At 40.2% G+C, this 23,057-nt stretch overlaps 2 protein-coding genes across 4 annotated transcripts in view; one reads left to right on the forward strand and one right to left on the reverse strand.

The window, feature by feature from the left end:
• Positions 1 to 974: 974 nt before the first annotated feature.
• Positions 975 to 8,696, reverse strand: LOC136101102 (toll-like receptor 1). 2 transcript variants are annotated; one of them, XM_065836916.2, is made up of 2 exons: positions 7,889 to 8,696; positions 975 to 3,062 (listed from the first exon to the last, which is right to left on the reverse strand). In XM_065836916.2, exon 2 carries the CDS (start codon positions 2,985 to 2,987, stop codon positions 1,038 to 1,040), a length of 1,950 nt encoding a protein of 649 aa, XP_065692988.1. In that variant the 5' UTR covers positions 2,988 to 3,062; positions 7,889 to 8,696; the 3' UTR covers positions 975 to 1,037. The 2 variants fall into 2 exon arrangements, with proteins under 2 accessions (XP_065692988.1, XP_065692989.1); XM_065836917.2 differs by lacking the exon at positions 7,889 to 8,696 and adding an exon at positions 5,635 to 5,729.
• A 15-nt stretch (positions 8,697 to 8,711) lies between these two features.
• Positions 8,712 to 23,057, forward strand: part of FAM114A1 (family with sequence similarity 114 member A1) — a 36,187-nt gene continuing 21,841 nt past the window's right edge. The window contains exons 1-4 of one of the 2 annotated variants that reach the window (XM_065837491.2): positions 8,712 to 8,930; positions 11,430 to 11,779; positions 13,095 to 13,182; positions 22,813 to 22,926. In XM_065837491.2, coding sequence (XP_065693563.1) covers positions 11,438 to 11,779; positions 13,095 to 13,182; positions 22,813 to 22,926 — 544 coding nt within the window. In that variant the 5' untranslated portion in view covers positions 8,712 to 8,930; positions 11,430 to 11,437. The remainder of the gene's footprint in view (positions 8,931 to 11,429; positions 11,780 to 13,094; positions 13,183 to 22,812; positions 22,927 to 23,057) is intronic. The other variant, XM_065837492.2, reaches the window with a different exon arrangement.

Consider the following 23,057-nt stretch of genomic DNA (forward strand, 5'->3'; position numbering starts at 1 on the left):
TGCTGACTGGTTATTGCTTTTCTGGTCAGAACTCATAGCTGTGCTGCAAAAGATACTTTTTTTTTTTGATAAAAAGGAGAGATTCTTTTAAAAATAAGTGTAAAGTAAGATATATGGATGAGAAGGGGGGAAAAAAAAGTAGAAAGCTAAAAAAAAAAAAAGCATGAGGTAGAGAAGTCCAGAGTTTCTCAGGGTACAGCAAATGATGGTGAAGGTAGTTTTGTTACTGCAGATACCCTCTCCGTCCCTTCGGTCAGAGTATCTCTCAGGATCAAAATGTTACCAGGACTCTATCAGAGGGTGGAAATTAGAGTTCTGATTGTCAATTCACCGCTGCTCCCTCACAGCAGTGCCAAACTATGAGCCCCAAACTATGAGCCCCAAAAGGTGAAGTAGCTCATATTTCGTCTTTTTTTTTTTTTTTTTTTAAGAAAGAAAAACAAAACAAAACAAAATCACACACAAAACTTTGTTTCTCACTCAGTCCTCTTTTGTGGCATGGCCATTTTTTTCTACCTGTGCTGGATGTCCTGTATCTGGGTCCTACCCTTTTAAGCTTCATTGAAGCTGAGAAAACACCACCCAGGAACCATCTCAAGCTCTGGACTTCTAGACATCTTCTCAGGATGAAAAATTTTCTTTCTTGCAAACTAGCTTTAGTAAAAGGGGTCCTGTGAACAAGCTGCCTAAGCCTTGTGATTAATGCAGTTCTGCAAACTCTGCAGCAACTCAAGTACTCTTCCTCGTGACTATGCCAACTGCTCCAGATTTTATTTGGCTGAGAAGAATTCACTGTATTTCAAAATTCAGCTGTATTTCAAAATCCACATACAAACTCATTTGCCATCTCTGCATCAATCTCAAGAGACTTTCAGTAAGTTAAGTTGTATTTTGCTTACAGCTAGACAGCAGCATAGATAACCATGTAGAAACAAGGTTCTATAGCAAAATGTTAAATACATTCACAAACAATGGAAATCAAAATATATTTATTGCTTCACCAAGAAAAAACAGAAGAAATCTCATTAGGAAGATTCTCAGTCTGTTTCCCCACATCCCTCTCCATCAGCCACCGGCAGGTTAATGCTAATAGCTGCCCTCAGGTTTGCCCAGAAAAGGGCACGCTTGCTCCTCTCCTTTGGCCACTCCAGGTACGTTCGCTTTGCCATGAGAGCCTTCAGCTTGTGATACCTGGCAGGGATAATGTACGGAGGGATCGGCTCCAGCAAAATGAGGATTAAGCTGTTGGAATTCTCACTGAATAATTTGTGGTGGGCAAAGTACAGCTCATAGTGACACCACTCGCTCTGCACAAAGTTGGGAGACAACACAAAGATCGACTTGTAGCTCTTCTCAATGCAGGTGATGATGTTCTCCACAATGCTCTTGCCAGGGATAAAGTTTCTCTCGTGCTGACACAGGTGTACACAGTCCTCCCCCTTCTCCAGGTTCGGGATCAGCTCGTTCTTCACCCACAACGCATCGTGCTCGCTGTAGGAAATGAACGCATGGAACTGCAGAACGGTCTCCTGCCCTTCGGGGCGGCTGTGCCAAGCTCTGCGCTTCGTCTGCGTCCACTGCCACGTCATCCGCACGTACCACGGCACGTCCAGGTAGATGCACAGAAAGGCCACAACAGCCACCAGCACCAGCGTCAGCAGCAGAGCCGTCACCAGCAGGAGCGCCGTGTTACAAGCCAGTTCGCTCAGGTGGAAATCCTTCAGCTGCGTTCCTCGCAAGCCTGACGGGTACTCGCACAGGTACGCCGCCGGCCAGCCAGCCAGCTTCCCCCCAGACCGCCTCTCCAGACGCAAAAAGTCCTGCAGTTCACAGGAACACTTGAACGGGTTGTGCCCGGCTTGTAGCTCCCGCACCCTGGGGCAGCTCTGGAAGAAGTCGGCAGATGGGGTGAGGATCAAATTCATCTCTATGTTCAGGAACTCCAGAGAACTAAAGCCGCTGCACCCCGGCAGGTCAGCCAGCCTGTTCGATGCCAGGTTCAGCTCTGCCAAGGATTTCAGCTCAGCCACCCCCTTGGGGATGCTGGCGATCTGATTGCTTTGGAGGTTGAGGGTTTTGATGTTGACCGGCAAGCACTCAAACACGGCATCTGTCAACTGATTTGAGGACAGGTCCAGCTCTGACAGAGATTCAGCCCATTGGCATCGCTCATCAGCTGCACCGTGACGCAGCAAGTTGCTGCTCATGTCCAGATATCTCAGTGATTTCATACGGCTGGTCATGAAGCTTACCTTGGCAAGGCTCTCAAATTTATTCTTCTGTAAGATTAGTGTCTCCAGTTGAGTTAATTTGTCACATTTTTGAAAAACATAATCTGTTAAATCATTCTTGAAAAAATTCAAGTATTTAAAGGGACTGTCAGATGAAGGACACCGCATATGTATCATCTCTGATTCAGCTATTGTCAAGGCTGCAATATTCATGTCTGCAAATATTTTGTACAGGTCATCCTGTGAGAAGTACAGATCTGTGATAAAAGCTTTCTTCACCGTCAGTGCTTTCATAGAGGTACCTGAATAGTCAAAGTAATATCTTCTGATGTTTGACAATTGTGTTACACTGTTAATATTGAAGTATTCAATGGATGAGTGCCATACAGTCTGAAGAATTTCAGTAAGAGCATCCCAGTCCACGGACACATTTGTCAGTGTCAGATTTTGTAACCTGGAGCCTTGTCTGAAGTTAGATAATAAAGCTACTAGTTTTTTTACATTGTCATTTGTGATTTCTGACAATGACAGGCTTTCTGTAGTATTTTGTATCACAACCCAGTCAAAATTAGCTTTGGACTGGTGACTATTTTTATACAGGAGTGGCAGGCTCTTGATTTTTCTGTCAGAACCATCTTCTGGAAAATCATTAGAAGCAGATATAAAGAGTTCATTTTCCACAGACAGGCTGCAATGCTTCCAAAAAGTTAATGCGAACAGGCACTCATAAAGAAAAATGTTTCTGAAAGATCTCATATTTTCTGTCACACTGGTTTCTAGTTCCTTGGAGATGCTTAATCCTTTTCTTATCTGTCCATCTTTGTTCTAATCCTGTAGGAAAACAAACAAATGAAAACAAAACCACATTGTATCAAGTGGCCATTCAAGATCCATCACAGAGACTGATTTTTAAGGTTCCGACTTCTCATCTCTCCTTTTGACTCAAAAAAAAATGAAGACACCTGTTATCATTCAGGAGAAGCATTTTTTTGTTAAGAGAACATGACTGAAATTTCTATTTGGTAAATATGCTGTGTTTTATTTATAATGAGTCTGTTTCTTAGAAAAAATGTGACTAAAATTTGCTGCTTACTTACAGAATTACTGCTGTGATTCAACATATTATGAAGACTTCCCACACTGTATAATAGACTTTGATCAGAGGTCAGCATGGCCATCCTCTCCTCAGACTCTCTCCTGAAGGATATCAACTAGACTCAGATAATTTTTTAAAATGGATTTGTGACTGTAAAACGTGGACTGAAACATAGGGTGGAGGTTCAAAAGAGTGAATCAAAATCTGAACATCTTTAGGTAGCTGGGATTGGTCACTAGTTCCTATTTTAACTGGGGAAACTGGGGCAAGGAGTAGGATGTTCTATATTTATGCAATGGAGAAGTCCACAGAGGAGTTCACTTCTTGTCTGGGCTTGAGCATCTCCTGAATTTAGACTCTGAAAGTGGGGTGTCCCTACGTCTGATTTGTTAGATGTACACAGAGGACACCAAACACACACTGAAAAGATCTGCATGTTACACAAAAAAATACCAGTTGTAAAACCTCTGTACAGAAAATCTATCCCAGACGTAATGACACTGACCTCAAACATCTCTGATGTGAGAGGCTTATTTAAACACAATTCAGAGAAACGTCACAACCATGGCTTTGCTTTGATTTCCCATAATGAAGGACAGTTTTCCTTTCTGAATATAGGAGTTTAGGGTAGACAGCCTCCCTTTGTTTAAGTCAGCCATTGTGAATGCTGACTTAAATTTCCTTTTAGATATTGCCATAAAGCCATTAGACTGCATTTCTGAAAAAGGAACTGGTAAGAACTTAGCTAACATTTTTACATGTGTAAAAATGATTGATTTAAAGTTGTTTACCAGATTTCTGAAATACTTTTGTTCATTCTTCCCCTTTTCCTCCCATTACTTCTAAATTGTAGTTGTTGTCTGGAGCTTTCCATAGTGCTTATTCAAAACTTTCAGTTTTCCTTGATATCGAAATGGCTGAATTGTGAGTTTATATTTCTAGTGTCTCTGCAATATGATAGTAATAGCTGTCACTTGTTGGACTAAAGCTACAACCTTGAGGATTACATCCTCTGTACCATTAACCATTCCACAATTACATTAGAATTACACTACTGGGTCTAAAATGCACATTGTCTTTGATCTAACACAATCTATATTAAGAAATCTCAACATTATAACAAAAGATTAGTCCACTGAGGTCTTCTTTTGTAAAGAATGCATGAAACCAGGCTTGGAAATCATCTAGAAATAATAAGGCAATATGGCAAAACTTTTCCAGGCTTCTTCCAGATTTTCATTTGGAAAAATTATATGCAGTTTTACTACCAAAACCCTCAAAAGGCATTCGGGCATATGCAGAGAACAAAAGATAATCAGCATGCTCTATCCTGTTCTTCCAATTGTTTGGGCAACACTACTAATGTGTGTAAAGTCAAACAAAATACGTAGCTTCAAGAGAAATCTGGGGAGAAAAAAAAGAAAGAGCTACCTTCAAATTATTATTTCTTCTTAGGACAAGGTTTCAGCAACCTCCAGAGACTAGGTGAAAGAAGGATATGATACTTTCACATGTGCTTAATTTTCTTTCTCATTCCTATATCCTGGCATTCAGTCAAATTATTTACAAGTACTTTCAAACTCTCTTTAGAATATGCTACAAAGCAATAAAATTAAGAACTGCTATAACACATGACCCATGATTTGGGAGCTAACACTGAAAAAATTATCCTTTATAGTCACATCCCTCTTAATTCCAAAGTATCCTCAAGTCTTCAAATCTGACAAAAAGAGCATTATCAAGATATAAGCAGAGAAGCAAACCAGTAAGGTAAGCAAACCAAGATCATAGCAAGAAATTGCCCTGGTGTTTAAAGAGTAAGAGAAGAGATCAAAATTCAGGTTTTAAGAGTTTTTCCACTATAAACTGACCAAACTTTCATATAAGAAATGTACAGAATGCATTGAGCTATGATGGTTCAGTAGTAAGGCATGCACTTCGCAAGTTATCAGTATAATACAAAATTCAAATGTTAAAAATGTCTTTCACATGGATGAAACATCATCAAGTTAGACCTGTTCCTGAACTGTAGAAAAATTATTTCATTTCCATTAAATCACTGTGACCCCCTTAACTACGGCCGCAGTGCTAATACAAAGAGACTGCTATTTGGACAGCTTCTTTGGGTAAATTTACTGAACATAAGCAACTTTAATCTCAATTCTTACCCATACAATTGATAGTACATCATAAACTTGCTAATAACCCTTTATGGCAAACATGGCTCATTTTCAAATAAGATGCAGAATATAAAAGTTTCGGCTAACTAGCAGCCACATAAAATCAATAAAATGAAGAGTTTCTCACCGGAAATCCCTGCTCTCCGAAAAAGCAGAAAATGTACTGAGGAAAAGAGAAAACGAAACTTCCTGTAACTCTCTCCTACTGTGTAATAATACTTAGGAACACCCAAACATTTTATATAAATGCTTGTGCCATCTACCGACAGCTTATGAAATGGCATTTGCTCTCCTCCAGATGTATTTTCCCCATACATTACTGTAATTTCCCCATTATTCAGTTATTATTGAACTATGTGTTTTCGCATGTCGCAATACATTAAGCAGGGGAAAAAAATGAACCTTTTGGACAACTTTCTGTCTTCATCAAATCAATATGAAAATAAATACTTCTTTTGAGCAAATTTTACACTGGAATTTAAACATCTTCCTCTCTGAACTGAATAATGATCTAAGTCTATATCCATTATTGTGCATTTTTTTTCCATTTAGCTACACCAATTTAGCTGCCAAGTTCTTATCAAGGCTGGTTTGCAAAAGCACTGTTTATCTTATTTTAATTTCCATTTAATGGCAATGGAAAACTCATTTCTCCTGTTCCAGCAGTGTTGTGATTGGGTTAAATAGTGAACACAGAAACAGTGGGTGGGGTCTTTTTTTTATTATTTATTTAAAACAGAGCAGCAACTTCAGAACTGAATGCTCGAACACTTGGGTTATTTTCCTGGCAAAGACATACACCAGCCTCTCTTTATGTCTGTTTAATGTTGGTCAGAAATTCCATTTGAGCTGAGATCTAAATACAGAACTGCCACACTACAACCTACCTTTATGGGTTAGCATAGTATAACACATTCAAGAGTTAACATTTCAATGATTCAGAAAGCAGAGAAAAGAATCTTCTGTACATTATCTTTCATTACTCAGCTTCAAGTGAAATGAAATCATCCAGAAAAGGAAGGGAAAGACAGGACAGTAAGTAACAGAATATGGACAATTCATATTCTCTGCTGTTATGCTGATGAGCCTTATGGTGGTACTCTATGATTCTACGATTATTTCCCTATTTCTGTGAATACAGACAAGAATATCCACATGTGGTTTCCAAACGACACCTTTTAAAGCTTTACATACACACCTCACAGTTGTCTGCCCTTAGCTAGAATGATTTTGCTATTCATCCCTAGGATGAGATAAAATCCTAAGGTAAGACCTTGCTTCTACCAAACCATTCATTCCTCTTTTGGAATGTAACAGTTTAACTACTTGAATATAATCTACATGCTACTCTAACAAATACAGAAACAGACATATGTTTGGTTAACATACAGTAGCTGCTATAGAGGCTCTTATTCAAGAGTATCTCTCCAATTAATTACAGTGCTATTATATATATATATATAAAAAATATTATATTTATTTATATATAAAGATTGATAAAGCTTACGTTAAACAGCAAAATATGCATATTACCATTAATTGCAAGCCATAGCCCTCATATTTACCACTCAGATTTACCAGTGCAATTGCTGGAAGAAGATGAATATATTCCCCAAATGTTATACATACTTCAGTGTTTTGTTAAAAGCAGACAAAAGTAGTTGTTTCCTTCCACCTTTATGTTTATCTATTTACTAAAAGGCAAGTATCTTTTCTAAAAAAGGAGGATCATGACACTCAGAGAAATAACAAACTTGAGTGAAATCTGAGATGAGTAGAACTGTTCAATCTTTATTGCTCATTTATTTCAAACCATTTACAATATTACCATAGTGAGAGAATACAAATGAAATTAATTATTGAAAAGAGAAAGAAAGTCAGAAAATGCAAGAAACTAATCTAAGAACTTAGGAAACTAACACATCCTTCTATCCCAATAGACAGACATGCACATTTATGCACTTATAATTTTAATCCCATCCTGAAGTAATAACTTTATGTTACAGTAGCGATTAATACTGTCTTGTAGTTCTAAAACATGCATTACTTTGTACAGAAACAGCAAAACTGGCAGTGTAAGATCCACTTTACAGTTCAAAATAACCATTCATCATGGGGAAAAACAATCTCCAGCTATCGAGCTTCATTTACTGTGATTCCTGCTAAGACGCTACCCTTGCTCTTACATGAGCTCCACTGAAAAGCAGAGGGAAATCCTTAGGGCCACGATTTCATTTTCAATAAATACATCTAAACACTAATAAATTAACCTAAAATATGCTAGAACTACCAGCATGCCCTGATACTTAAATTCTCATTGGAACACCTTCAAAATAAACTTTCTACTTAGCGATACAAACACTTGTTCTGCCACCACATACCTTACTGGGAAACTTCAGAGACCTTTGCCTGATAAGCGTTTCAGTCACGTAGGATGATGCTCCTGAGCACCGGGGCTTGCTTTTGTGATCCCCTCTAGCAGCTCTCCTCTGATTCACAACTTGTATTATTTTGCTTCCTGTGCCAACAGTGTTTATTTCTTCCACAAAGGAAGAGTAGTGATGGATACGATGTGATGTTGAACAATGGGATGGCCTTTTATCACAGTAAAAGGGCATGCTTCGCCTTAAAATGAAGCAGCAAAAAGGGGAAAGAATATGAGGAATTAGACAGAGACAGGAACCGCAGGTTGTTGGGCAAGAGCCTGCAATCCCCTTGTTTTGTTCAACCACGTACCCCTGGCGTGCCTGCGGGCGCCCAGCGCCGACACCAACTTACTGGAAATGTGTGTACGCACCTCCCGGTTTATTTTAGCGGTCTTTCCTGTAAACACAGATGTAACAACGGTGCGCAGTGACATCTGAAAAACTAAATCTCAGTTGTTTAATTCTGCAACCCTGCACTTCATTAGGTGGCTCGTTGCAGCCCGCTTTGAGGAAGGATTAAACTTTCTGCAAAAAACAACTGACGCCAGTTCAGTGACTTGTCTCATTGATACTTTAAACGCCTCAGTATGATCGTTATCGCATTAGCGTTGCAAACGCACCCCTTCTCCCCGCTCAGCGAGGACGCGGGGGCCGCTCCGGCCGCCGCTGCTCCCACCGCGCCTTCCGCCGAGCTGCGGCCGTGAGGGGCGGCACTGGCGGCGGGGGGGCTCCCCGCGGCGGGTCAGCGCTGCCGTCCCGGCCTGCAGCCTGGAGCCCGGGGGCAGCGGCGCGGAGCTGCCCCTCCGCAACAGGCAGCCGCCTCAGAGACACGGAAGGAGAGCGGCGGAACTAGAGCCGGCCTCTCTCCCTCCCCCCTGCGGCCCGGCCGGCCCGCGGCTGCCCGGCCCGCTCTGCCTCCTCCTCCCGCTGCTGCCGACGTGGCGGGGCGGGGAAGGAGCAGCAACCGGGGGCGCGCCGGCCCGGGGACAGCTGAGCGGTAAGGGGCACAGCGATTTCTCCTTTTTCTGCCGCTTTCGAAACTGGCTGCGGGCTCCTCACTAAAACTCTAACCCAGAGGCGATTTCGAAAAGAAAAAAAAAGGGGGGGAAAGGGGAAGGTGTGGCCGCTGCGGCTTCGAGGGAGCGACGCTCGGGCTGTGCCCTGGGCGCGGGGCAGGTGCCGGTGGGGCGGCGGGAGGTGCCGGCGGCAGCGCGGGTCGCCCGACTGGGGCGTCGCCTCCGCTCGCCCTGCCCGGGGCGTCCCGCGGAGCGGCGGGGGAGCGCAGTGCGGCCAGGCGGAAAAAAGTTATCCTGGCGGAGGCGATGGTCCGCGTCTGAAGGCGCCCGTCGGCGGCCTTAAACTCCGGCGGAGGGTCGGCAGGTGCCACTGAGCCGCGGCGGGAACTGCTGCCGCCACCGGACCCCGAGGGGCGGCCGGTCCCACCTGAGCACCGGCTGGTGGCGGCGGGCGGGGAGCTCGCTGCAGCCCGCTCCGGGGCTGGCCTTGGCATCTCCCTCATGAGCTGTCTGTAGGGAGTCATGACAGTTCATTTAGATCAATACAGTCTCACGGGTGACAGCCTGAGTGACGCCTCACCCATGGGTCAAGCACGGCTCGTAGGTTCTGACACGTGTGGTAATTTGCTGCTACATGCTTTGCTCCTGTAAGGAAGGTTTAGCAGACAACTGAAGGGACCGTGGCCAGAGTGATCCCCAAAGATGACCCAGTCACACAAAAATTCATGTGCACATGTACGTGTGATCCTTTAGAAATTGTACTGGTGTTGGGCATTTTCTTATTCAGATCTTATCCCTGTGCAAAATTATGATGCATGTGTGTACAGATTTACAAGTTTTGGTAGACAGCCCTTGTATCTGATGGTGGAATTTGGTTTACAACTACAAAAATTTTCTTTAGGTGATGCTGCCCATCACACAGTGAGTAGTGTTAAAACAATGGCAATATTTACCTACACTAACTCATTTTATAGTGTTTGCTATATTCATAATGGAAAACTGCAAATACTTGTGGCAAATGCAAAGATTCTGACTTGTACATGCATGTTTTCTAAAGATAATTAAGTTACAATGTAAACTGAAGTAATATAAGTGGTACCCAGTGCTTATTTGTTTATTTATGTTTATTGTTCGCTTTTCCCAAATGCTATTTTTGGAACTGTTCAAACAGATGATCTACATTCAAGTTAGATAAATAGGCTGCTAAAGCCACAGATGTACATGATTCTAAGGACTTGAAAAAAAATACTGATTTAAATACATGCTTCTCAGGCAGCTTTCTCCTAAATGCCATTTACATTTTGCTTCTTGCCCTTTTTTTTTTTTTTTTCCTGTTCTTCAGTCTCTCTTAGAACCTCAGTCCTTCCTAACAGGTACAAAGCTTTGAAGCATATTTAATTAACATAGGAGTCAATGAAAAGACAACATCTACAGAGAGGACTCTGTGAGTTTATTTTATGCCGTGCAACTCAGCATATAGTCAAGAGCTTGCAATGACAACTCTCTGTCAGTGGTTGTCTTCTGAGACATACTGGCATACTGTTATTGCTAACAAGTCAGTGGTAGTAATCACTGTACCACAGTCCTTTTGGACTCTGCCATTGCTGCTCGTTAGTCAGCTGCAGAGCTTGCTCAGTGACCATTTCTTTCCCTTCCTGGATCCTCAGCCTGCGGACTGCACAGTAGCAGAAAATACTTAGACAAAGAAAGTTACATTGGAAGATAAGGAGTAAATAAGAGAAAACTGATTCATAACTTAAAAACAAAAATCAATAACTGTAACTCATGCAAGCTTAACTTGGCTTCAAAATTAAAGTTTAAGCACGCAGCTGGAATTTTAGGAGCAGGTGAGAAGCGTTGCACTTCCCAGACAGTAAGCCTTTGAGACAAGTAATGCAGAAATGGTGTAAGCAATGAATGCTTACATCGTGTGTATGAAATGGCTGCAGGGACCATGGCCTGTCACGTTCTCAAATTATGCCCTTCTCCAACACATACATATAACCACAGTTTTAGTCACACTGTATTTGTCATCCTCCTCTCCATCAGTCAGCAGGCTATAGGAACCTGTGTATACGGAAAGGATGAGGAGAGCAAGAGCTGCCTGGCTGTTGGAGCTCAGATTATCCTGTTCTCCAGTGGTCTCATACACATCTAATAGGAAACATTAGAATTAACCATGCAGAAGCTCTTATGTTTGATTTCTACAGACAAAGGAACCTCCTTTCTCACTCACCAAATGATATTTTGGAAAACAGTAATGCTGCTCTTTGTACTTGAGTGCTGTCATGCAAGGTGAAGAGAGTACCATGGTGTTATCAGTGCCAACATGATGCATGTGCCAGAGGGCTCCATGCTTCAGGAGGCCTTACATCAAGGCTGTGTTGTTTTTCAGCAACAGCTTATGGTAAATGCTGCGTATTTTATAGTTATTCAAATGTTTATGGAACTAAAAGTCTTGATTTATTTTCTATATTCAGAATTGAAAATGTCTGAAGACATATGTGATGGCATCCCATCTGAAGAAAAACCTGAAGGAATGCAGATGCCCAGCGATGAGGTATTGCCTCCTGAGTCAGCACCACACCTCGTGGAAGCTGAGATCTTGCATGAGTCTTCACAAGAAGAGCATGGCCAGAGCACTCAGAGTGCCAGTGATGGACAGGAAGGAGAAATACTTATTAACAAAAACCCTGTGACTGAAAAAATAATTGAAAGTCTACCTTCTAATGGAGAGTCGGCTGAAGACATGCCCGCTGAGTGCAATGAGACCGTAAGCCTTGATGCAGAACCTGAATCTGAAGAAACACTGCATGAACAAAGCAGTTCAGTAAGTAATACTTTCTTTTCCATAAAAGCCCTCCCCTCCCTGCTTTTAAGGACAGAATTTTGTACAATGTACATACTGTTTTTCACAAAAACCTAGGGAGTTATATACAGAGAACCTGGATGGGAATAAAAAAGTTGAATTGCAACACCAAGCCTGTGGGAGCTAGGAATAGTTCGATTTCTCTTTGCCAGTATGACATTAGTTTTGTCTTTCTAGCCTGCTTTCTGTACAAATCTGCTTCATTCAGTCCACAGAATGAACCTAGATGAGGACAGGATCAAAGCTTCATATGCAGCACTGAGTCTTGTACTTGGATAATTTTCAAGTATACAGTATGTGTTTCACAAGGCTCAGTGAAAAGATTTGTTCTAGTGTTTGATTCGTGACCCACAGACGTCTGGGACCCCTGTAAGTAGTTGCAAGAAGTCAGTAAAAGAAAACTAAGAAAACCAAGACTTTTTTGCAATGTACATTGCATCCAAATCCAGTACTCATTACATAGCTGAAGATATTCTCATCTCCACTGAAAAATTTTCAGGCATCCATAAACTGAGAAAGGTTAAAACACATTGTTTTGGTCCCCCACCAGTGAGAGGAACCTACCTCAAAGAGGTGACAGGGGATCTGTATGCTGTGCAATGGCAGAGCCGTCTTGGGATACTTCAGAGTTTGGTTTTAAGCTGATTGTCTAGGGATGACTTTCTCAAGGCAACAGTTTCTTAATATGGTTTAAATATGGAATATTGATAATTGCTTAAGGAGTTTAACAGATGCAGAGATGAGGTTCTTATGGACATGGGTTAGTGCCAGAGTTAGGTTATGGTTGGACTCAATGGTCTTAAGGGTCTCTTCCAACCAAAATAATTCTATGATTAATGTAAAGAGTGGGAAGCACCTCCTCTGGCTATGCTTTTACTGACCTTGGTTGTTTGGAGATCCCTGTTGCACAGATACTGGGTTATACCTCTGAGGAGACTCAAGCAGAGAAGACTCTCACTCTAGGTCCTGGTAGAACTTGGGGTGAGACAGGTTCCTGCCTCTCCCTTATAAGAGCCCTGATAAACTTGTATGGCTTTATAGGATCGTGTGCCTGAGGAAATATTAGGGCATCTATAAAGACATCTCTGAGTTTTAGGTGCTTTTAGGAACAGGTGATCTGAACTAAGCTTCCCATTTTATTTTCTTTTGCACAGAAGCCCAATCTGTCATCATTTATTATGCACCAGACTTTGTTGCCCGACAGGTTCTTTGTGTTTCCTCCTGCCTTTGGATAACATGAATATTAGACAGTGCAGTAATATTTTTATTCTTACAGGCCACAGATTCCTCATCTAAAGGAAGTAGATGGGGAGCTTGGGGTACCTGGGGAAAGTCTCTCCTGTCATCAGCTTCTGCCACAGTGGGTAAGTGTTCAATCAGTAAGGTGCTTGGAAATAAATCGTAATGTGTCATTAGACACATCGATGTTGTATCTTAAAGATTCCTAGACAATTTTGTCCTGATATGCTTGGCAAGCACTTTTTTTTTCATAGGAAGAAGGACCATCCTAAACTGCCAAAGCACATAAATATTTTTTCAGGTGGACAAGGTACTAGGCTTGTTTGTAAAGTTAGTGAATTACCTCATTGTGGCTTCTTCATAGAAAGAATACGTAATCTGACACAATTACTATCAGCCAAAGCCTTATGGGTTTTGTAGCCAAAGCACTCCAGCCCAGGTTTGTACACATGCATGTTTGTGGTTTATACACCATGACTTATATCTATATAATATGAATTCACTTCTTGTAAATTACTCCATCTTTCATCGACACCCAGTGACGCTGTTGGACTATTACACCAGACTTTAGAAAGTAGAACAACATATTGAAACACGGACCCTTTAATCCCTCTCCCTGTACTCTCATTTCCAATACCATGCCAGTACAAAATGTCCTTGTGAAGACTTGAGGTAAAACTTAATCATTACACATTGAAAACTCACAGACAAAAAGAGAAGCACGTAAATGCCTGGTTGCCAGTGGGAAGTCTTGTTTTCACAAAACAGATACTAAGCTGTTAAGTAATGAGTTCTCATAAAGAATCCACAAAACACCTTCAAAATATGAACCTAGGAATTAAAATTAGTTGCTAGTTACTAAAAATAACAGATTCAACAGAGATATTTGTTTTATGATTCCATTTAAGGCTAAATAACTTTCCTCCTTATCTTCCTCTGTTCCATGGGCAATAAATTATTTCTGTCTGTTTTCCGAGGAGAGAACTTCCACTATTCTCTTTTTTTTTTTTAGTAACATACACACTCCAGATTTTATAACTGCGTTTTCTTTCAGACAATCCAACCAATTAATGTATCTAATTAAACTCAGAAAGGGATTCTAAGATGTCTTTAAACTGATATAAGTGAAGGTTATGCAGAAAGGAGCAGTGCTGCCCTGCCCCAGCAATCTATGTCTTCCTTCTCTTATGCTAACAGTAGCCTTCATGTAGTGAAGTGTGGAGCTGGTTTATGGACTGATTTTGAAAAGTACAAATTAAGTAAGAGCTGGATCTTCAACTGGATCACTTTGTAAAGTCCCTAATCTGGCTGACCATTTGGATCACCCAAATGTTACTGAATGGGAAATGATGGGAACACACAGAACATGCCAGTGGGGTCAAGGGCAGCTTAACTAGCTGTGGGACTGCATAAGTATTCTCAACTTGTATTTAAGTTTAGAGCTTCTCTTTCGGACTTGAAGAAGGGCCTCTGTGTCAAAAATTATGCCCATTTTTTCCCCGAAACTATTAGTAGGTCTAATAAAGGGTGCTGCTTACACAGACTCACGAGCCTTGCTTCTCTTATATTCTCAGACCATTGTAACAACAGCACTCTGAAAAGAATTTGCCTTAGCATTAAAAAAAAAAAGAAGAAAATTTATGTGCATAAAAGTAATTTCACTCTTGATCAGTTGGAATTGTAATGCTGATGAATTCTTTGGTTCATTTTTATAGTCACAGCAGGAGGTTTCTCAGAGCAGGACTCTTTCAGGTCATTTAGTTCTTGCCTGTGAGATAGCCATATTTATATTCTGATTAACTTTTGCAATAAATAGTGTTCTATCAAATGGCCACTCTAATGTTTTTTGTGAGTAATAAGATTATTTGTTACCAGTTACTGTTCTTGAAGGCTTGCAGTGGCAATCTCGCAGTCTTCTGTTGCTTAGAAGCCTTGGCCTCACCGAGCAATCAGTTTGATGTCACATAGTATGGGGCTGTATGGTCATAGGTATTTTCTTGCCCAATTGACATAAGCTTGCCTGAAAATGATGAATGCTGTTGGAAAAAGTTTGGGAGACAAACAAGAATGTATGTTGCATACCTTCTTATTGACTAATAAGTAAACAAGCCACACAGCTGTTTGTTGGTTTTGTCTATAAAACCTGCTGCCAGCGTTGTATCTCTGTGGATTTCCATGGGCTTTTTAATGACGTGATCTCATTTTTATATGGGCCATATGACATCTTGGTTCCTATACATTAAAAATTCGTACTTAATTTATATTGGCTTCTTAACATACCATGTGTCTCTATCAGCATCTGAACTACCTTCACAGAGTGTAAATATGCGAACAAGTTTGTTGTCTAGGCAGCCTGACTTCATAAGGTTGTGTGATGTTGTCTATTTTGAATAGTCATGTCATCACCATGTATATATATATTTAGAATTATTATTATTTTAAAATAAGCACAGTTAGAACAGGTCAACTTGCCTAGGCAAAGGAGCATCCTCTTGCAGAAAAGGAAAAAGAAAATGTAAAAATAATTTTAATTTTACATGAGAATGGCTGCACTATATCACACACATGAAGACCCATCTACTATCTAGTTTCTGGCAATGACCAAGAGCAGTTGGGAAAGAGCCTGAAACCAGATGTATGTAAAGCTGCACTTCCCCTATTTTCTCTTCCCGTTTCCTGGAATCTTCAACTTAGATTTCCTGACCCTGCGATCAGGATAGGGATGAGTTCCCTGTCTAATAATTTTGGATCTGACTTTTTCCTGTGAATTGATCAAATAAAATAGACTTTGAATTAAGCAGAAATCAAATGGACATTCTTCAATGTTCATTGAACCCAAGGCACCTTGGAAGACCATGCAGATAATCTTAGATTTGTTCCAGGAAATCAGTGCAGCAGGTAATTGTTTATATTCCTGATATAGAGGGCTTATGTCCTAGTTGTTTGTTACAGAAATTCAGGCTTGATCTTGTGCATTTACTGTCTATCACTGTCACAGACTGAATGTGGGACTGCATATACCATGTTATCTGCTTCAGTATGATAATTCCTAGTGAGAGACAGGAAGAGAAATAAATTAAAACTACTGGGAATTTCTGTAAGCTTTCTTCTTTTTATTAAATATGTATTATTTCCCTTCAAATTACTCCATTTAATATCTGAGCAGTTCCACCAATGTTTCATCTCCTATTCTGCATCAGAAAATGTTTGCCATGACCCAGTCCATTTTAATTTTGCTTATTCTTTCAGTGTAGCAAATGGTATAAGTAAAGCTGCTTTCTTGGATTAGACTTATCAGCAACACTTCCAATATGTGATTTTTCTGTTGCTCTGTCACTATCTTTGTACAACACAGCTGCATGTCTGGTTAAGTATGACAAATATTCACTATTCCTTATATTTTTCTTCAAAATTTTACTTTGTAGAAGTAGCAGAAATGGTCTGAGGTGGACTAGATAACATCTTAAAGGCCTAACATTCAACTTTTAACAAGTAGTATCATAGAACAGTCCGGGCTGGAAGGGACATAGAAAGATCATATATTCCAGGCTTTTGTGGGAAAGGGCACCTAGATGAGATTATCTAGCACTTTGTCCAGTCACATCTTGAAAACCTCCTGTGATGGGGACTCTGCCATCTCCCTGGGAATCATTCTTACTATAAAAAATTCACTTCTTACATTACTTTAAGACTGAGCTGAAATGGTTGTTCCAGGGATCTTGGGTTCATTATCCTTCAAACCCTGCTTTAGAGCTCCCAAACAGATTAGCATAGTTTCCATATCATTTATATCTTATCTGTCTTTAATTAACTCTGCACGTATAGCCAGTGTTTGTTTCGGTGATGGTTTTGTATTCTAAAGAAAATGTCTGTTGTTTTTGAACTGATTTTGACATTATTTAGATCGGGGTCCCCACCGCAGGGGAGATGTGAAACTCCTCTGTACAACAGATTCTTTAATGCCTTTGGATTAGCAGCAGTCACTGCCTGAAGCATGCTTAGTGTCTGACACTAGATGTCACACTAAGAAAGTAATAGAACCAGCCTCATTAATGAGGTAGAGAGTTTTGTTTTCAAAAGGTACGGGAAGTTTAGTTTCCCCCATCGTGGAACCACAGTGGAGTAGATCCACTGAAACAGCTACTGGGATGATGAGATGGGAGAAGTAGGCTCACTGTGATTTGCAGACACAACTTGTTATACTTATTGTCACAATTTCCTTTTATTTTAAATTGTATTTTTTTAGTAAATCAGCAATCACACCATCCAATATTTTAGTGCCAATGTTGATAAAACTCTGGTCTAAAACAGTGGATTGCTACTGCAGCTAAGCCAGTCTAATGGCCAGCAGCCACTGAAATGTGCAGTCCTGCTGCTCTCTTTTCCTTGCATGTTTCTTCCGCCTTCCTGTTCCAGCACTTGTGCTCCTCTGAGCTCCCAGTAATCTGGTTCAGGAAGCTAAACTGACATAAGAATAACTCTAGAGGAAAGAAAAATCCATTTTCTGCCTCTTCGGTTCTTGGAACCATTCATTGAAGTAAGTGCCAGGGCAAGCAGAAGGGACAAATATGGAATATGGAAGGAGAAGAACCTCCCACACCAGCACCAAGAAGCCATTAGGTCCGCTTAGCAGTCACCACAAACCTTTTAACCCCAGGGCAGAAGTGAGGCAAAATACATTCAATCTGTACTTGAAGCTTTTGACTTCCGTTTTTAAAAGCAACTTGTATGCTTGAAAGCTTACCTGTTTGGGTTTTTGTTCAACTGATCTATCTTCTAGCCTAAAGAAAGTTATTACCTTCTCCTACAAGCCTTGCATTTCATGTGCTGTATTGTTTTGTGTGGTTGAATTATGGCGTTCATAAGTTGCTTAAGTTATGGTGCTCAACAAGCTGCATTTCCAAGCAAAGTCTGCTCTCTGTCATGCTGTATGCATGTGTGCTTACACAATAAAAATCGTTAAAAATAGAACCAGCTGTTTAATGTACATGGTTTCAGAAATTCATATTATAAGGCTGCTTCATGCATCTCTCTCATGCATTGCTTGTAATTAATATTCTGCTATCTTAATTATTTTGTGCTTGTGTATATTCCTCATCTGGTAGAATGGTACATGGAAATATCAGACACCTACAGTTCTCCCTGGTCTGCTGAAAACTTTTTCTTGTCTCTCAGTACAACAGAATTAAATGTCACTTGTGATGTCACTGTGCTCATGAGCTTGGATATTATTACGCATGGGTATGTGTAATAACCAGCATTGCATAGCTTAAATTGAAGTCTGCATGGAACAGAAACGCAAATGCTTCAGATAATGTGAAACTGAAGTATTGAAATTATGTTAATATCTTTTCCATTCTGTATAGATACTATTCCCCTGATGTGAAATAAAGAATGATATAAAACAAAACAAAACAAAAAACAACAACAACAAAGGTTGGGTGTTTTGGCTGTTCTGTATGTGATCATAAAAAGGACAATTAATCTCTTCAGAATACTTTCTTTTTCAGTGCATAAATTCAGCTGATTAAGGGAAAACTGTTTTGGGGCCTGAAATCACATGGTGGTCACTCAACTCTTTTGTAAATAACGCTTGCAGCTGCTGTAGCAACAAACCCCTTTTTCACAGTTCTTCTTGTTTAAGAATACTAAATGCAAGTAACAGATGGGAGGAACTGTGGACATGCTTTTGGGGATGGCAGTCCTCTTCACTTTCTTTATATCTTTTAACATGAGTTTATGATTTAGAAGAGGTTGAGAACCACTGATCACTTGTAACAGCCTTTATGCCTATTGCTATTATTAAAACCTTTTACCATTGCAATAAGGAAATTTGAAACTTGTCTCATCTACTAGCTTAATTGGAGTGATTCCTGATTTACTGACTGGATAGCACAGATATTATCAGAATCTAGCCTGTGCTTTTGTTTTAACTAGAGGGAAGAAAATTTCTGTAAGGCACTGAAGTGGAGCCCCAATAGGGTGGCCTCAAAGGGAGTGCAACGGGTTCCCACTTTTTTAGTGTAGAAAACAAGAGCACAGCTGTTTTTTCCACATATCTGTACTTCATATATTGGAGTGATTCCCCCTGCCAACTGTCTCCAGGTTCCTCAGTTTCTCAGTCAGTGTCAGATGCTAATTTAAGGCCTCAGTCTTCATCCGTACCTTGAACCAGATGAAATTTCATTCATCTTACTAGACTAAATTTGATCGATTTTTCTTCAGAAATGCCCCTGTGTTGCAGCACAGGTTACAAAGACTATGCAGTGGCCAGGGACAGAATCCCAACCTCTTCCTCCCCATCCAAAACCACTGAAGCAGTGAGTCCTGGATTGAGAAGGGAGCACGATTCCTACAAAGAATGGTTTAGATTTCAGACATGCTGAGCTGCCCTCCAAAGGTGTCTGTTGGCGTCTTTCGGCTCTGAGGGAATCCAAGGCTGCCAAGCTGGGAGGTGGAAGATAAGAGAGTATAAAGTCAAATGGGATGTATCAGACTAAGGTGGTTGCGAACGCTGTAATCCGGCCAGGGGCAGATCAGGCAAACTCAGACTCAGGCCACGTTTTTAGACACTCCTTGCAAAACCTTCCTTTACAAGAGAAAGATTCCACCTACCAAGATGAACAATGTTCTGCTGAAATTGCCAGCCAAGAGGAAGAAAAGAAATTATATAGGCAAGAAAAACAAAAGCAACAATACAAGAAAAAATGCTTTTATTCGAAAAGCACACAGTTAGTAACACCCATTGCATAGCTCTTCTGTCCCTGCTGTTACAGAGGAGTAAATGAAGCTGTTGGAGGTGTTTCTAAGTTTACAGTATCAGCTCAGTTGCCCTACCACACCCAATGTAACAAAACCATTGCACCTTTTTCTCTTAAATGTAGGCTCATCTCCCATAACCTCTTTTATTTCTGTGCCTTTTGAAATGACAAGTAATTTTCACCTGCAAAGCAACGTGCCCTTCTGCCATGTTAGTGCCTGTATGTGTATCTAACAGTGCTGACTGACTTCAGCTGTGGTCATCTGGTCTCATCTGGGTTTGTTATTATAATCAAACATACATGCCATACAACTTAGTTCAGCAAAACCACTCTTAACAGACATGAAATATTTTCTTATCATTCTAGTGCGTGTAACCACACCTCTGAAAATGCTGCCTTTTGTAAGTTTTTAAATATCAGTACAGCAACTGTGTGCTTCCTTTTCTTGGAAGTATAAACTTGTCTGCAAAACCATGAGAACTGCATTACAGAGTATATTTAAAAAAACCAACCAACCAAACAAACACACAAAAACCCGTTTAGGTACAGAAAAGAACTGGGAAATCAATCTTAAGATTCATAACTTTCGCACACAGTTAAAAGAAATTTTTTGCTTAATGTTCATAGTTCATTTTCTATATCATTACAGAACAATGGTATTTTGTTAGCAAGTCGAGTGCAAAGTAAGTTAGTGGAAAGAATAGAACTCTCTTGCTTATTTAAAAAGTTGTGATCAGGAGAAATGGAAAGACATGTTACCTGGAATATCTATTACACTAGTTTAAAAGCACAATTCATAGTTATTTGAGTCCCAGGAATTTGGAGCATAAATAAATGACTGCAGAATCTGTCCATGCTAACATTTTCCTTGAACCAGGAGACTGGGATTAGGCACAGTAGTAGCCCACTCTCTAGTATCTGCATTGGAACAGCTTTTGCAAAAGGCAAGAAGTTATCCAGCAATGACTTAAATCACTGTGGTGCATGACCTAGTGTGTCCTGTACAGTTGGATGTACTGCTGCATTTTGTAAGACATGAGATTAAATGGACAAAGGTCATATTTTCTTTAGACGGGTAAAAGCATTTATCTGCTTAGTCTTTCTGTTTCAGTGTAAAACATCAGGATCCCATGCAGCTATAACATAGAAAATTACTTGTTTCTGCTCATCTTTTCCTTAGGGGACATCGGTTCTTCATGTTTACCTCCAGATACTGTAGTTTTCTTGTATGTGATTTTTTTGTAGTGCTGCTTCATGTATGTTTTCTAGGGTATATTTGTTATTGAATTCATAGGGCAGCTGATATGCAACCCATCTGGAAATCATAGAATCATAAACCTAAGCTTTCCTCCTTCCTACTGCATTTCAAATAGTTTTGCTGCATCTTTCTTTAATCAGATGTTCAAAAGCATGTTTGTATGACTACACACACATGCAGGTACATTATGTGTATATATATGTATCTGTTTATTCAGAACACTGCAGAGCACTGTCAAATGATAGGCTATTTTTCTGTAGTTAGTGTAACTCAGAGAAGATGCTTTGAAATTTTCCAGTAGAAAGTGCACACATTGTGGGAAACTATGGACAACATTTAATTAATTGTTATGCTTGACTTCATGCCTCAGATGTCTAGGTATCTGCCTGACCATCTGTATTGACACCCTCTCTGAAATCATTTGTCTATTTACAGTTGGGTTTAAGGTAACAAAGCAAAGAAGTATGAAGTTGTCATTAATATTGCTCATAAGTAGTTAGGCAGATAGTTAAAAGACTGTATTGTCCTGCTACTAGAAGCAATCAGCTTTACGTGAAGTGCAGTAGCAGTGTACTGTGCAATGAAAAATCAAATAGCGTCACTGAAGCCATTTCATTTTGTGTTGGGAAGAAATATTGCTCGCCCGGTTGCTTGTTTACTTATTGCATCTGAGCTGATGTGCGGAAACTTCCAGCTCAGGAAGATGTGCTAGCTAGATCATTTGTAATTAGAGAAGCACATCATGAACACACTTGTGGTTATATGCAGAAGCAGAACAGGCAGATAATTTGAGGGCAACCTTTTTTAATGGCAGTGTTTTTCAACAATGGCTGGTGCAGATTAGGAAGCTACTGCCTCCTTTTGCTGACTTGACTACCAGGCAGTCCCACTCTGTCCTAAAGCAGGATATTGCCAGTCCATGTGATCTACTAGTGTAAGTAAACTCTGTGTAGAAAAGCACCAAAGCAATCCTGCTCTGTCAAAATTATTCAGATAAAAACACTAATAACATGTATTCTTTACATTAAGCTAGACCATTTTAATAGAACAGAGAGTTAGGGTTTCACGATGTATGCATCAGGTAAAGGTGATAAAATCTCTGTAGGAGTTCAGCTGCCACTGGAGCAATAATTTGATCTGTGTCCTCTGACACCAACAGACTTTACAAAGTCTATTTAAATAGCAGCTTTGAGGAGAGACATTTCAGAATTTGACTTCAAATGAGCAGCTGATGAGCTTAAATCCTGAAATAACTTTGAGGACCTGGGTCAGTATTCCTCAGATGCTTACCTCACATAGCACCGATGCAGCAGACAGAAGGGCAGATTCCTTGCCTCAGCCCTGCAGTCACCCGCGTCCATTAATTGTGGGTTAATTGTTCTAGACTTCTGAAAACTAGATAAGGCCAGACCTCATGACATTAGGAGGACCATCAATTTCTGTTTAAACTGATTGTGGTACAATATTTAGTGTTTTGAAAAGCAAGGAACTAAACTTAGGTGTGCCACTGAAATGAGTTTTACATTTCAGATCTAGTGTTATTTGTATTGTATCTCAGCTTTATAATTTCTAGTCAGTTAATATGCTGGATATAGTAAAACAAAAAAGAAAAAAAAAGAAAAAAAAAAGGGCAACCGAGGTTATTCTGATTGTCATAATTTGTGGAGTATAAGAATATTATGCACTGTTAGTAATAAGTTTCAAATCATATAATCTAAAATACGCTTCTGCTGCAGGTCATGGGATAACAGCAGTAAAGGAAAAAGCAGAAACTACTCTGGGAATTCATCACACAAGTTCAGCATCTTTGGAAACAGCAGAGCCTCCTACAGCTGAAACACCAGTTATACGTAAGTTCAGGGTCATGGAAATTGGACAAAACTGACACTACCAAATTAGTTCCATTTACGAAATTTAAGATTTGATCACAGAATCCAGTTTACTGTAATTTGTGACTTGTAGCATTGGAAGTATGTCGTAG

The sequence above is a fragment of the Patagioenas fasciata genome, chromosome 4 (assembly GCF_037038585.1).
Source record: "Patagioenas fasciata isolate bPatFas1 chromosome 4, bPatFas1.hap1, whole genome shotgun sequence".
Lineage (NCBI taxonomy): Eukaryota > Metazoa > Chordata > Aves > Columbiformes > Columbidae > Patagioenas > Patagioenas fasciata.

Bases quoted from the DNA above. Each gene is read 5' to 3' on its own strand.
- LOC136101102 (XM_065836916.2), bottom strand. From the start codon at position 2,987: ATGAGATCTTTCAGAAACATTTTTCTTTATGAGTGCCTGTTCGCATTA.